The sequence below is a fragment of the Zootoca vivipara genome, chromosome 14, assembly GCF_963506605.1.
Source record: "Zootoca vivipara chromosome 14, rZooViv1.1, whole genome shotgun sequence".
NCBI classification, from domain to species: domain Eukaryota; kingdom Metazoa; phylum Chordata; class Lepidosauria; order Squamata; family Lacertidae; genus Zootoca; species Zootoca vivipara.
Window position 1 is genome coordinate 35,340,727 of NC_083289.1, and position 15,646 is coordinate 35,356,372.

The window sequence follows — 15,646 nt, forward strand, 5'->3', positions numbered from 1 at the left end:
CAAAGAGCTGCCAGGCCTTCCACTTAACCCTCCTCTTGGAAAAAGGGTGTGATTGGTTCAGAGGTTCCAGAATCCCTCCCATAATGAGACCCTTGACATGACCAGGTTCTAGAATCTTGGCTGTCCTCTGAAGCAAAGTGGTCCTACTCACAGTCGACCGCAGCATCTGAGGTTTGGATACCCTTTCCCACGCAATTTAAAATAAATTTAATTGATGCGTAGACAGCTTTTGACTCACAGTGGGCCACAATTTAAACATCTCAAACTGAGCGTGAACCAGAATATAATCTGTTCATGATTGTCCTAATTTATATCCTGAGAAATTAAAAACCATTTAAATAAAATGGCAGCACATTATATTAAACATTGAAACAGTTCTTTCGCAGATGGTATGAATGCTGGCTGCTTCTGACCTAATCCATATTTAATTTTTCAACTCGTCAACAGATGATTGTTTTTACATCTCCTTTTACATCTCCATGGTATGAGATATAAAGCTTAGAGCAGCAGCATGGGCGTAAGGTAGGAATAACTGGCCAGGCAAGCAGCACCAAGATTTAGGGATCATTTGGATCAATAAACTGAACTTGACCAACTATGCCATGCTGTAGCATGGAAGGCTGATGTTTCAGATTAAATGGAAAGAATAGCAGTACCAAAGACCAGGGGAAAAACAACAATATTGTTTGACTTGACACTTGTTAGATATTATCTGCAGTAATTCTAATTTGCCTTATGTTGCTAATGCACTGGGAGTAAACTCCACTGAACATCATGGGACTTACTTCTAAGTAATAGCCATAACCATTTGTTCCCTGACTTGGAGAAGCTCATTAAGATGATCATTAGAGAACTCCAGTTCTTGTAAAGCATTTTATCAGTCTGCAATTTGCCACAAAGTTCTAAAAGTGGTAACCAGTATGGTATTCCCTTGCTGGCCAGTGGTTTGTGTTCTGCATCCGGGAGCAGGAAATTTAAATGTTGCTTAATACATATCCTGAACACATATCCTGGAAAGAGATTTCCTCTTTGAGGGAGGAATTCAGATGCTGTGCCATAGCTCACTAATTTTAGGAGCATTTATGCAAAAGGATTCGGGAACTCTATAGAAAGCAGCAAGCAGTAAAGTTCACTGTGTTCATTTAATTCAGTATAAAAAGTGGAATGAAACTCAAAAGTGTCTCATGGTGCCATCTTGGCTCATTAAGAAGTAGGTTTGTGCAGAATCGTGATAACAAAATAATAATAATTATGCAGCAGTAAAAAAGGGGGAGGATGTTAAGTGACCAGAAGCTTTCAAGAAGAATCGCCTGAGCGTTTAAAGTTTCACTGCTTTTTGTGAAGTAATGAAGGTCACCTTCTCTTCACAGTATCCTACTCACTAAGTTCTCTTGTGCAACTATGTCTCTAATGCCTCCCACAAACAGAGCTCAGTGCCAGTTCTAAGCAGCCAGTGCGTCAAGGTTTTGTTTTCCAGCGGACAAAGACTCCCATTAGGTTCAGGTGTATTCACAGAGGTGACCACAGCCTGCAGGGCAATGAGAACTGGTCTCCAGCCATTTCATGATGTGCTGCAGGTGGCCACCATGACTGCAGCCCTGGCACCACACGAACAGACCCTTCACTACGTGGTGGCACACAGCGCACATGCTGGCACACTGCCGACATCTGAAACGAGACCACAGAATGAATCAACCAGAAGAAAATGGCTTATCTTAGCAGTCAAATGCAACACAGATCCTGGAACGTAATAGTCCCAATGAGAGCTAACGTGATTACTGATGGACAAGGAGTAGGGAGACCCAGGTTCAAGTCCCTCACTCAGCCATGAAGCTTCAGTCAATCACGCTCACTCATCCTAACCTACTTCAGAGGGTTGCGTGAATAAAATGGTGCATGGTCATGTGTGAGAGAAACATGCAGGCCAGCCTAAGCTCCTTGGAGGTAAGGTAGGAAGAAATACAAAAAATAAATAGAATGTGATAAGCAGTTGTAGTCTCTGCAGCTGCATAGCTGCCAAGTTTTCGCTTTTCTCTCGAGGAAGCCTATTCAGCATAAGGGAAAATCCCTGTAAAAAAGGGATAACTTGGCAGCTATGCAGCTGGTGGGAGCATGGCCCACCTGAAATTATACATCAATTCATTTTTCCCTACTATTGGGAGGTGCATTATTGGGATGCATAAATTTCTCAAGAGGTATAGATAAGAAAGATCCATTCTAGACCACATATACACAACTTGTGACCCACTGAACCAGCACATCAGTCATGAATGGATAGGAGCCCCTCAAGAGCTCAAAAAACTTCTGTTTTGCTGCCTTCTTGTGACAGCATTGTAATCAGGTGCCTGGGATGTCTTTGTTGGCTTGACGTCCCGTAAATTGATGAGATCTGTTCTAAATTTCTGTATTCCACTATACTTCTTAATCTGCTTGAAAAAGGATGGAAGCAGTTGTGAAGTCGATTTTGTTTTCCAGGAATTTTTAAAAACACTTTTGCTACACCACTGTGTTGAACCAAAGGAGAGATGTTCCAGAAGCTCTGCAAACACCATCTTGGTAGTCAAGATAACACTACAATTAATTGGTAGTTGTTGCAAGAATGAGCTAATGTATGTTTATATTCACTTGCTTTGGTATATGCAAATTGGCTTGCTTTAATGCTATGTTTATCTGTGGACCCTGTAATGCTGGGCTCTCGGCCCAGAAAGGGGAGCTATCTGTAAGCCTTGGATAACTGCTACCTATGGCCTCACCAGACAGGTGTCATGGGAGGTTCTGAGTAAATTGACGTGTGCTGCTTTGTGCATAAACGATGTATACACATTTGCTTGGGCGCTGACCAGTCATGACAACCTTTCACTGTTGTGGTGTCCATTCCGCATCTGTAAAGGCAGTGAGGCTCTGCACACTGTGTTGTAAATTTACACTTTTTAAAAATAAAGCACCAGAACTGGCCATTTTGGCATTTTTTACAGCCTCCTTTGGACATCCTACAAGAATCAGACCACTATCATAGGTCACATCATAAAAAGAGTAAGGCACACCTAGCTTCAAAAGCCTTCATGTAATCCGAGTGTGGGGTGGTAAAATGATTTTTAGCTCCTGGAAAACAAAATCACTTCTAGCTTTATTTATCAGGAAGTATGTATGTGAAGTGTTGCTTAAAAGAGGGGCGATAATTTAAGATGCTTTGGGTGCAGGAGATCCCAGGTTCAATCCTCAGTCTTGAAGGTGGGAAAACACCCCTGCTTGTGATCTCAGAAAGCTGCTTCCACCAGAGTAAGCAATTTCAGATCAGATGAACGATTGTCTGTCTTGGAATAAGGCAGCATCATATAATTATTCTCAGTATGTCACAAAACTAAAACCTCTGTATGTGTATACATGCACACAGTGTTTCTCTGCATAGGCCTCTCACCTGTCACAAATCCAGCCTTTGTTGCTCATGGGTCTTTTGCAATTGCTGCAGTTGATGTGCAGTGTGGTTGAGGCCTGGTTGAGGCAGTTGATGGCTCTGCACGTGCTCAGTTTGATCACCTCATTGGAGATGTTCCACAGCTGGAAGCGCTGCAGCAAGTCAATGTACGAAGTGTACCAGTGTTCCTGTGGGGTTTTAAGGCATTTCACACAAGTCACTTACAGGATCCATCTCCAGAGATCTTTCAACCTCTCTCTTGTGACTCCAAACCCTTTATTTTATTGAAATACTCAGATATTGCCTTTTCATCTTTTTTTAATAATGCACTCAAGTCTATGAACAACTTCTAATGCAAGTAAAATAGAACACAAAATTCATATGGATCTTTCCATGTTCCTCTTCTGCAGATGTATATTTTAAAGTTGGCCCTGGCCCGTCAAATTGGAAATAACTAGCACAGGCATCTCCAAACTTCGGCCCTCCAGATGTTTTGGACTACAATTCCCATCATCCCTGACCACTGGTCCTCTTAGCTAGGGATCATGGGAGTTGTAGGCCAAAACATCTGGAGGGCTGCAGTTTGGGGATGCCTGAACTAGCAGGTGTGTTTTGATAGCCAGACAACCTAGACCAACTACACTTAATAAACTACCACAAACATTAACATGAAGAGCAGCTATTTTATTTCACACACTTGCTGCCTTTCAGGAAACATGGAATTCAAGGTGGAGTAGACTCCCATCCAGGCATTCACCAGCCCCATGGTGTTGCCACTGCCCATTCCACATGCCTCTCCTTCTGTGCCTGATCAGCACCAGCTCTGATAGAGACAGAGGATAAGTTGTGCGGAGCTTACTACTCCTTCTCCTTGTATCTCTTGCTGCTTGCTCACTTGGGGAGGGCAGGTGAATAGGCAGCAACAGTTAGGAGGAGGTGCAGCAGGATAGGAGTTTTTGTGGATTGGGATGGGCTCCTTATTGAGTGTGCAGGTTGCAGCAGGTATCTGGTAATTATGACTCCCAATCCTAATCCTAAAATACAGAACGGGGAAGTACCTGTGCCTGGTCATCAATCTCCTTCCGGATACGATCCCCCAACACGATAAGTACAGACACCGCCATCTGCACGTCCCCCTGCTCAGCATAGAAGAGCAACATGTCACGGACAATGGGGCTGAAGAAGTCAGCAGGCAGACGGTTATCATACAGAGAGTGAGAGATGGAGATCAAGGAGAAAGATTCCACAGGTGTCAGCGACACAGTCTCTGCCTCATTGCCACTGACATGTGGGGAGTCTGCTTTGTCTTGTAAGTGATCCAGTGCAGAGGGATTGTCCACAATCTCATGACGCAAAGGAAAGGCCTCCTGGGGAAGGATGTACTCTTGCTCCTCAGCTGTTAAGAAAACATGGACCCGTGAGAGGGAAGGCAGACGGGGAAAGATAAACAATTCCACCCAACAAAGAAAGGGGAACAGGAAGGACCAACAGTTCTCAAGAGTATATATACACTCACTGTGAGGATTCTCATGGTCTATCATGTATAGGTCATCTTCATCTCCTTCCACATCCCCAAGGAGATAATCTGCAGGGACATCACTGCCTTCAGTCTCTTCGTTCTCTAGACACCCAAGAGTAAAAGTGAAGAGGGAAGCAGAGAAGGAAGTGAGAAACGGTTCTTAGGTTCATGCAGGGTTGGGGGAGAGGTATGTGTTCCTCCTCTGACACCATTCTCACCATCGTTATTGATCAGTGTGGAGGAAGAATCCATGAGGATGTTCTCAGGTCGGTTTTCTCCCTTGCTCCTCTCCATCCTTGATTCACTGCCTATCCCAGAAGGAATATCTTTCAAGTTAAAGCTGGGAGGGAAACACAAATCTGTGTTAGACCCAGGTAAAACCTGATGCTTCCAGCTTCCCTTCTACATCCCCTCACCCAAGTGCCCCACTGGTTGCAATTCCTGGTAACCAAGTAACCACACAAATCTTGCATCATTAAGATTTTGTGTTCAATTCTTCTCACTGCTCACATGAAAACCTACTGAGAGACCAGTAGCACTTCTGAACTTATCAGCAAGGTGCATTTTTTCTGCTCTGTAAAGGTAAAGGTAAAGGGACCCCTGACCATTAGGTCCAGTCGTGACCGACTCTGGGGTTGCGCGCTCATCTCGCATTATTGGCCGAGGGAGCCAGCGTATAGCTTCCAGGTCATGTGGCCAGCATGACAAAGCTGCTTCTGGCAAACCAGAGCAGCACATGGAAACGCCGTTTACCTTCCCGCTGTAGCGGTTCCTATTTATCTACTTGCATTTTGATGTGCTTTCGAACTGCTAGGTTGGCAGGTGCTGGGACCAAGCAACGGGATCTCACCCCGTCACAGGGATTCGAACCGCCGACCTTCTGATCAGCAAGCCCTAGGCTCAGTGGTTTAACCACAGCGCCACCTGTGCTGACCAGTAGCACTTCTGAACTTATCAGCAAGGTGCATTTTTTCTGCTCTGTAGTATGCCCCATTTCCAAGGGCTCAAGAGTGGAAATGCGAGTCTTCTCACTTTTAGCCAGATGAACACTCTGCCTAATGCAAATGGTGTAAATGAGATCTCTCATGCAACCAGCCCACCTGCATTTGCCACAGTCAACATTCTACCTCCCATCTCACAACCAAGATCAAGGATGCGGAAGCCTTTTTTACCTGTTCATGAGTGGAAGGCTGGAACTACTCTTCCCAATGCTGTGATTAAGGTTTGAAGAGGGCACAGTGCTAGGGCTAGAGTAAATATTTCGGAGCATGGTCCACGTCTGAGCAACCTGACAAATAAGAGAAATAACAGAAAGAGTTAAAGCTGTTAAACTATCAACAGCCAAGTTTTTGAGCTAAGGAAAACTTGGGAAACTTATGGCCCTCCATCAATTGCACTCAAGGCACTCACTGGAATTAAAATTAGTCTTGACTATTCATTTCAATGGGCCTACTCTGAGTAAGTGTTATTTGAATAGAGCCCCATGTGTAACTGGACAGTAACTCCCATTATCCTCAACCACTGGCCACACTGGTTGAGGTTGATGGGAACTGGGAGTCCAACATCAGAAAAGCCATAGTTTCCCCGCACTTGACTTAAGGCTCTAATTCAGGCCCTTGTTCTGGCTTCATCACAAGCCGCCAACTTCAGCAAAATGACTTCTGGTATCCTGAGTTGAACATACATGCTGCAGGTTTGAATTCCAATACAGTCAATCATGACATCTCCTTCCTGGGTGCCCATTGGGACTAGGATATGTCGTAGCCCCCTCCCCAAATCCCCCAATTATAAGCAAATAACTCCTGCACAAAGGGAGCCCTTACTTGGTTGCGCTTGAGCTCTTTGGCTACTTTGGCATTATGGTCACACAGCTCTGCCAGTGGTCTCCCTGTCAGCACATACTGCTTGGCGGTCCGCACAAACCAGTCCATGCTACCAGCATCGCACTCTGTGTCTGCTTCAAATACACTCAGGGCACTGGAAGAGGAGATGAACTCAAACTGTTCTGTGGGGTCTAGCTTGCGCTTGAAGAAGATAGGATGGCGCCGATCACGCTTACGATTAGAATCAGAGGAGATGAGGCTCTCCTTGGCAGCAAATGCCAGGTCCCCAAAGAGGCTGTAACAAAGCCCCTCAGGGTTAGCCCGGTCAATAGGCTGGATGGCATCCTTGAAGATATGCTGGTAAAGAGTGCTGTCCTTAGAGCCAGAGAGGAGGAAGTAAGGATCGTGGAGATGACGCCACACAATCCCTGTGGTGACATCTTTGTGTTCCTCAAACATGGCAGAGGGGATGAAAGGCCGGCGTACATCCCACACATAGATGTTGTGGTCCACCATCATGGAGCATGTGGCAATGTGGTGTTTGCATTCAGGCCGCCACTTGACCCTTGCCACAGAGGCTATTGTCTGCACACAGTATATCTCTTTGGCCCGGTTGGTGTTCATGTCCCAGACCTTTACCATCTTATCTCGGCCCCCTGTGGCCAACCAGCCCCTAGATGGAGAGAAGAGAAGCTTAAGTGGCCAGTAAACAGTTCAGCAACCACCACTTTTCTTATACATGATCTACACTGACCTTATACCCAGCTACCAACTCACAATCCTGCTAAAGCATGAGGGACTAACCTGTGGCCCTCTAAATATGCCTGACCAGCAGTCATGCTGGCTGGAGCTGATGGGAATTGGAGCCCCCATGTCTCTACTCCCGAGGGCTTATAGTGAAGTCATCAGTGACAGTGAGAGGTGGGGTGAGCAGACATCCCAATCCTTGCTCTCACACACCTGTGTGTCTTCTTTACTTATCTGCATGACAAAACCCTCATACATCCCAAGATGCTGTTGGGCTACAGCTCCCATAAACCTAGCATGGCCCCTAGTCAGGAATGACTGGAGCTAGACGTCAGCAACATCCGGAGGGCAACAAGTTAGGAAACTGTGCTGCAGTTCTTAGCCTAGAATTTCAAATTTAGGGAAATGCAGCATACCAACAAAAACAAGCTCTTGGAGGAAGAGCTTTGAGTTTTCTAAGATGCATTTCTATAATATAATGCTTAAAAACAAAGCACTGCACAGAAGATTTTAACTTAAGGAAGGCAATCTTAAGAACAGTAAGTTCTCAATGGATGTATAAAATAATGTTTAAAAATAGGAAGGAAAAACTGCATATTTAAGAAGGAAGAATGTTCCATGGGCAGGGAACGGAGAAAGAAAGAAGATGAGCTACAGAACAGAGAATCCGAGTGCATGTGAAATGGTGCCAAAGGAAAAAAATGGGGTGTGCAGAAGAATAAAGTCAGATGAGGATATGCTTGAAGACAAAGAACAAAATTTTAGTGCAGAATTCTAGCCCTGCTGTCCACACCTGTCTTCTGGGTGCCAATCACAACAGAATACGGGCCCATTATGGGCTGTGAACATCCTCTCGTAGCGGTCAGGCCGGCGGATGTCCCACAGCTGAACATTTCCATTCTCAAAGGTTGCAGCAAAGGTAAAGTAATCACGTATACTAAACTGGACGTCACGCACACTTTCTGATTGACCTGAAAGATAATGCAACAGACAGCATATTTGGCAAGCTTCATATCTGGCAGCTCATCTAGATGACACTCACCATTTGTAATCACACTCTAGCACAACGGATTTCAGGCTCAAGGGCCAAATCAGATTCTCTCCCAATTATTTGGTCACACCTTGCTTTCGGGCCAGCCCCAACAAACTCATAGCACCGCCTTTTGACTAGGTGTAATGAGCAAAAGGTACTCTTGACCACTGCTGTGAGTGTTAAGAGTCAGGCATGGCAAATTCAGAAATAACTCCTTACCTGAGAATGTGCTAACAGAATCTTTCTTGCGCAGGTCAAAGCATTTCATGTAGCCATCCTGGGAGCCACTGAGAAGCATGTACACCTCCGTGGGATGGAAGCACACCTTGTTAACTGTTCGTTTGTGCTCAGTGAAGAGCTGGTCTTGCTTGTTACGGGATGGTTTGCCGAGGTTCCAGGTCACGACGACGCCATTGGTGGCTGCTGTGGCCAACAAGTTCTCATCCATCTGGTGCCACACCACGTCAGCACAGCTGAAGTTCAGGGATGGCTTGCGGCCAACACGCAAGTTCAGCTTCTCCACAAATTGGTCTTCTTCTATAGAGTAGATCTTAAAGATGTTACGCCCAGCTACCACTACCTGGGCAGCATCACGACATACACTAATGGCATTGGCAGGGGCATCCAGGTGGCAGAACATGGTCCGTCCAGTGATGGTATTGCCTCCAAGGGCAGTGGTCACCCTAGCCATTTTCTCCATGGCTGCCTTCTGAGGGGCTCCCTGTGGTTCCGAGGGATCTCCCAATGACCACAGAGCAGGAGCGTCTACAGCTATATCTTGATGGACAACTTCACAAAATTAAACTCAAACTTGCAAGCTCCTTATCACTAAAGCTTCATTTTAAAAAAGGAATATTCAGCACTTGAAATAAGGTCCTACCCAGAAATGGGCAGCATCCTAACACAAGGAAATGTCATGATCACATAAAGCCAATGCTTACAGCTCCAGAATTAGTTGCAAGCTCTTCTAATTTGCATTGAAAGCTTACTTGGCTTTAGGTCTACCTTGTGTGGGAATTTGTTTGTCAACCATCAAGCACTTCCCTACATTCAAGTAGACTCTTGATAGAAACTTTTCGCTTGCATGATAGCTTCTGGCCGAAGAAATTCAACAAAGTTCTGAAATACAAGACAGAATTGTTCAGGATGCAGACCAACACACACAGAGGGAGAGAGAGAAAATTAGTTAAGCAATAAACATCTGTCTCAAACCACTGGACACTGAAACAAGACCAGTATCCACTATTGTAGAAGTTGCCATTTGCTTCTGAAAAGAACCTGCATAAAAGAAACTGACACACCACTAAAGGCAAATGTTTTAATGTCTTTCATATTTTATTTATTTGTTGTCATCCGTCTATCTCAAGAGAAATGGAGAGCGCCTCCAGGGGTGAAGTCAAACTGCTGGAGAATCACAGCACCTGCCGTGGTTGCAGAGACCAGCAATTAATAACTGCTGCCCTGCACATTCTTATTGTTGCATTAGCAGCACCAAAGTGACCTCCCTAGGGTAAAAGCCTGGGCAGTGTGCATGGAGGTCCTGGGCTGCCCAGAGGACAAGACCCCCCCCCCCTTGCTGATGTGGTCCAAAGGGAAGCAGAGCAATACATTTGGCACCAGCTTGGCTGCAGGAGTTGCCAGAAAGTGTGCAAGACGACATCCAACCAACCGCCTTAGGGACTCCACTCTGGATTTGTGTAGGGTTTACTCCTTGGCCTTTTCTTTTCCCAAAGATGTCCTGCAAGGCAGCAGGTAATTTATGTATTTACTGAATATCCCACCTTTTCCTCACTTGAAACTAGGGCTGAAAACAAGCATTGCAGCCCCAGTTGATTATATTGCTGGGAGGGATCAGTTTTAATGGGCAAGACTGACAGTTAATGGAGGCTTCCGGTTGACCACGCCATCTTGCTCAGACGGGGGTCCGCACAGCGGAGCGGACCTCGGCGCTTCAGAGGTGGAGGGAATCGTTCCAGCGAAACGAAACCTCCTTAAAAGCCCCAAATCGTGCTTTTTGGGGACAGATTTTGCCTGGCGGCGCCAAAAGCGGGCTCTCTCCTCCCCGGATCGGCTTTGTTTAAGCCCCCGAGAGCGAGGAGGTGAACCGCGGCGGACAGGCTGACATTGCTGCTCTGAGAGTGCGAAGCTGCGAGTCTGGGAAGTGGAGGTGGCCAATTCTTCAAAGAACATTCAGCAAATGAATAGACTGTGAGTAATTTGGATTCTTTGGAATGTAAATTAAGGCAACAATTTGGACCTGGGAGAGAGGGGAAAAGAGGAAGCCACCCCCCCCCCACGGTAACATAAGAGACAGTAAACAGAAACCCGAAGCCGTAAACAGAAGATTTTAACTTAAAAGGATTCCTCAAAGGCATCAAAGAGAATCTCCCCTAAATGCAGGGTAAAAGGGGAGAGAGACTGTTGTGATTGACTAAGAAAGACCTTTCTTTTTCTCGGGAGCCGGCAGCCCAGAAAACCCAGTGAGCTGACCAGGATTTATAGTTAAATTTTATTTCTATCTTTATCTCTGGACTTTTTGGGAATTTTTTTTTTGGTTTATATGCTTTTGAAATGTGAGTTCGAACTTTATTTTTAAGAATGCAGCCAGCTTGTTAAAATGGAGTCGAGAAAATAGACTGCGATCATATTCCACCCCATGTGACAAGTTTTGACCTTGACAGGACTGAACTATGTCAACAAAAAGGTACCCGCCTGAGTTTCAGCGGACTGTTTTGACCTTAATGTGGGAAACAAGAATAGAACTATGTCAAGAGGAGACACAACGGCTAGTGTTACAGCAACAATTCCAGATTGTGATGACAGAATATGATTTCCTAGAAGATGAAGCTTTTGAAACTGAAGAAGATGAATGTGAGAATGACAATGATGACGACTGTGATGATTTAACACAAAATGAAGCCCATCACGAAAAAAATGATGATTTTACTCTACAAAAAGTTGGATGGAGTGCCTCCCCTTCGAGGGGGGCACGACTGGATTTACTGGAACTCCAGAATGACCACAGGGAAGAAGGAAAAATTAAGCAGAGAAGAGAAGAAGCTCAGGGGTCTGATATGGAGGCCTGGATGGCAAAAGACTGCAAACAGGGGGTGGGGTGAAGGGAAAGTGAAGTGGTGATTGTAAGGATGGGTTAATAGGACTATAACTGGACTGCTGACTATGGAACTTGCTGGATTGGAGGGGTGGAGCAGGTACTCGGGGGGAGTAAGGTTAGTTTGGGAATAGTTATAGGTTTAAAAAGTGAATTGATTCTGGAAAAAGGTGAAAATATGGAGGCCTATAGAGGGGTAAAAACTAGGCACGGGAAGAAAAAATGGGAGTTTGATTTCTCAGTGATTGGATAATAGGCGAAAATGATAATAGTTTAAAAGTGGTATAAGATATAAAGGTGTATGTTATAAAATATGAACTATGAAACTGTTGAAGATGATAAATAAGGGAGGAAAACCGGGGAAGGGTGGGAGGGTGGGGAAGCCCACAAAATATGGTTTAACAATTATGAATTTAACAATTATGATGAATTTTTTTTTTGTCTTTTTTCCTTTTTGTCTTTTTTTTTTCCTCTTCTCTTTTTTCTCTTTTTCTCTTTTTGTATTTTCTTTTTTTTTTGGTATGACAATAGATGGTTGGATGGATGAACTCCTGCGTACTGCCCTGGTTCACTGGAGCTCCCTGGTGGCAGGGGGGGGCTTGGGGGGCAGGGGAGGGGGAGGAGGACAGAAACCCAATCATAAAATGGACCACTTCTGACTGATCACCTGCGTGGGATACTTCTGTGGCAGGGGAGGACCCATGGAGGGGGGTGGGAAGAAGGTGGAAAAGGTGTTTATGTATGTACCATCTTTTGTAATTTGTAAAAACCAATAAAAATTATGTTAAAAAAAAAAAAAAGACTGACAGTTAATGGCACATGTATTCTTGGGATCATCCACACTAACCTTTTGCCCTGTGCTTTCCTGGTCCATGTCCAGGCACTTTTTCCCCCTCTGCCACTCTCCCCAGGAAAACCCAATCTGTACCCCTAAATCGGAGCAAATGGCAATTCGGGTTTTAAGTGGATTCAGCACTAAAGAGCAGGTTTTTGCAGCGTGGACAGGAAGCTTTAAATTACGGGGCGTGCCTAGAAATGCAGAGCAAATGTTAAGTGTGGAAGAGTCCTAAATGTAACACACGAGTCTCCTTATGATGCAATAGATGTGCAGATCTGGACCACCGCTTTAATGGAAAGTTAACAAATTATACCTGAATGCTACACTATCAAAAAACAAAGCACAACTATTTCTGAAGTTTGGCATCCGTTTATTGAATACATCAAATTAAAGCAACATGACCAGCAGCCACCCTCTTCTCACGGTTTCCTTTGAAAAAAAACTATTATTGGATGACACGCTTATGACGAACAATAGTCTGGAATTACAATGCTATTTTGTTGCAATCCTACTCTCATCTCTCCTCATATCCTCCCTTCTTTTTCTCTCCCCCCCCCCCCCTTTCCCTATATCGTTGTGAACATTGGCTTTTTGCATACTGGAAGTGAAAGCAATAACGATTACCAAAAAATAAAAAACTAACACCATAACTAACTAAGCTAACACCACAGATTAAAGTTTGCTTTAAAATTGAGCTTTGGTTAATTAAAACAAAAACAAAAAACCGCCATGCAATGTACTGTATTCAATCCAGCATTTCCTCACCCTTACATGTATCGGGAGCTCAAAAAGATGCACTGCATATATAAATACGCAGCAGTTTTAGCCCCGCGCGAGGCCTACCCAGCCCGGCCTGGCTTCCCTCAGCCTTTCACGAGCGAGCGCCGGATGAGGCGCTAAGGTAAAAAGCAAAAGCAAACGGGCGGCAACTCACCTGGCAGCGGGCCGAGGCCGCCAGGCCAACGGCTTCACCGATCGCTGCTACCGAGGCCACTCCTGGCGGGCCCTCCGTCGCTCAAGGCAGCCGCCTCTCCTTCCGCCGCGGAAACCCGGCACGCCTTGCCCGGCCCCTTCCGCCACCGGCCAGGCCGCTCCGCCCTTGCTTGCCTGCCCGCCTGCCGGTCCCCTAACCTGGCCGCGCCGCCCTCTCTCGGCCCTTCGCCGGCGAGCCCGAGGGGCGTTGGGCGGGAAGCTTCCCTGTCGCCCCCGGCTGCGTTTTCCCGCGGGATCGTGGGCGGGCGGGGGGTGAGGGGCGGATCGCGTTTTTCAATGCTGCGGTGTATTTTATTTTATTTTATTTATCCTGCAGGTAGAAAACTAGCACAGCAGGGAATGGGCTTGGTTAGAATCGCTCTCCCTGACATGCTGCCTTTCTTTTTGGAGGGAGGTTTTCTTTTAAAAACAAGCAGGCATTGAAATAGAATCACCCCATCCAGAGTATGAAATCTAACTGTCCACTGTATCACTGGTTTTACAGTTCCCACATTTTTGGGACCTGGATGCAGTCCCTGCCCCAGATTAAAACTGGGTTTCCTTGGTAATGGTTGCCACCACACTGGATGAGAGCCTGATGGAAAACTGTAAGGCAGGGGTGCCAACACCCAAGAGACTCTGATCTATTCACAGAGTTATAAACTGGCAGTGATCTGGCAAGCTTCATAAGGGGGGGGGGGTTCAGGTCAAAGTTGTTGAGCCTTTTTTTAGGGGAGCAAAAATTGTTGAGCTTCTTTGGGGGGGGGGAGCCAGTGATCCATAAAGTGATCTACCACAGACGTCCAGTGATCTACAGGTAGATCATGATCTACCTGTTGGACATGCCTGCTGTAAGGTACCTCTTACAGTTGCCTCTGGGCAATGGTCATGCTTTGGGACACTTCCCCCTGCTATCTCTGTCCGCTATTGCTCCACCTGTATCAAGGAGTCTTTGGTTCTCCTTTTCTCCCCTGAAATTCTGTTGCCCATATTTTGATGGAGTGGGAGATCAACGTTCCACGCAGGGGAAAGGCCTGAGCTTTGCAGAAGATCTGGGAGTCACACAGTTCTGAAACCCCGGAGAACTGCTGACAGTCAGTGCAGTCAATACTGAGTTAGATGGACTGAGTTAGTCTGACTTGGCTTCCTATGTTCACAGGGCTTCAACACTCCAGGGAGACATATGGGGGAAATGCTGCATCCAAGATAGTGGCTTCATTTTGCAAGGAACCCTTTAGCCCCTTGCATGAGTGTGCGGTCTTATGCAGACTGGGAACAGCTGTCATTGTGAGAGTCCTACAGTACACATTTTTGTGTAGGCAATAATATGCAAACCATGCATGGACGTAGGCAGGGAGGGGCAGCTGCCCCCTCAAATCAATAAAAATAAAAGTACATAGCAAACTGAGGTTCTGCTCCCCCATCAAAAGGCCTGCCCCCCCCAAAAAAATCCTGGCTACACCCATGAAACCATGTGTGTATCATCATATGTGATGCTCACAGATGTGTGTTTCCCACTGCATGGACATTCATTTGGAAGTTGCACGTTAGACTGGCAAAAATCAATAAAAACTGCAGTGATGTTTGTTGGAGATGCAGCAACGGGCCAGGAACCTTTCTACACATGTGGTGGGAGTGCAAAGAGATAGTGGGATTCTGGGAAAATATTTGCGACGAGTTGAAAAAGAGGTTTAGATTTTCATTTGAAAAAAACCCAGAATCCTTTCTCCTAGGTATCATGTCAGAGGAAATTAAAAAAACGGTCAGACCAATATTTATGTATGCAACTATGGCGGCAAGGTTATTAATTGCCAAAAATTGGAAAAGCAGCAGCGTCCCAACTAAAACAGACTGGCTATCTAAAATGATGGAATACTTTCATCATGCTGAATTAACAGGGAGGATAAGAGGAGATATGGTACAAAAAGTGATTAAGGAGTGGGCTATCTTTAAGGAATACATCAAAAGCTATGTGGAAAAAGTAGAACTTTTGACAGATATTGAGTGATTCCAGAAAACGGTTAGAGTGAAAGGAGAGTAAAGTTAAGATAGAAGAAGAGAGGAAGAAGAAGAAGAAGAGTAGTAGTTTGGATTTGATATCCCGCTTTATCACTACCCGAAGGAGTCTCAAAGCGGCTAACAATCTCCTTTCCCTTCCTCCCCCACAACAAACACTCTGTGAGGTGA

The 15,646-nt window shown here is 45.4% G+C and overlaps 1 protein-coding gene across 2 annotated transcripts; it reads right to left on the reverse strand.

Annotated features, from left to right (window-relative positions):
• WDR24 (WD repeat domain 24) lies at positions 1-13,556 on the reverse strand. Of its 2 annotated transcripts, none has more exons than XM_035131530.2 (10): positions 13,422-13,556; positions 8,757-9,656; positions 8,298-8,475; positions 6,758-7,430; positions 6,107-6,222; positions 5,153-5,274; positions 4,932-5,036; positions 4,474-4,811; positions 3,419-3,603; positions 1-1,668 (listed from the first exon to the last, which is right to left on the reverse strand). In XM_035131530.2, the coding sequence occupies exons 2-10, from the start codon at positions 9,235-9,237 to the stop codon at positions 1,500-1,502; spliced, it is 2,367 nt and encodes a 788-aa protein (XP_034987421.1). In that variant the 5' UTR covers positions 9,238-9,656; positions 13,422-13,556; the 3' UTR covers positions 1-1,499. The 2 variants fall into 2 exon arrangements, with proteins under 2 accessions (XP_034987421.1, XP_034987422.1); XM_035131531.2 differs by lacking the exon at positions 13,422-13,556 and adding an exon at positions 13,259-13,395.
• Between the last annotated feature and the right edge of the window lie 2,090 nt (positions 13,557-15,646).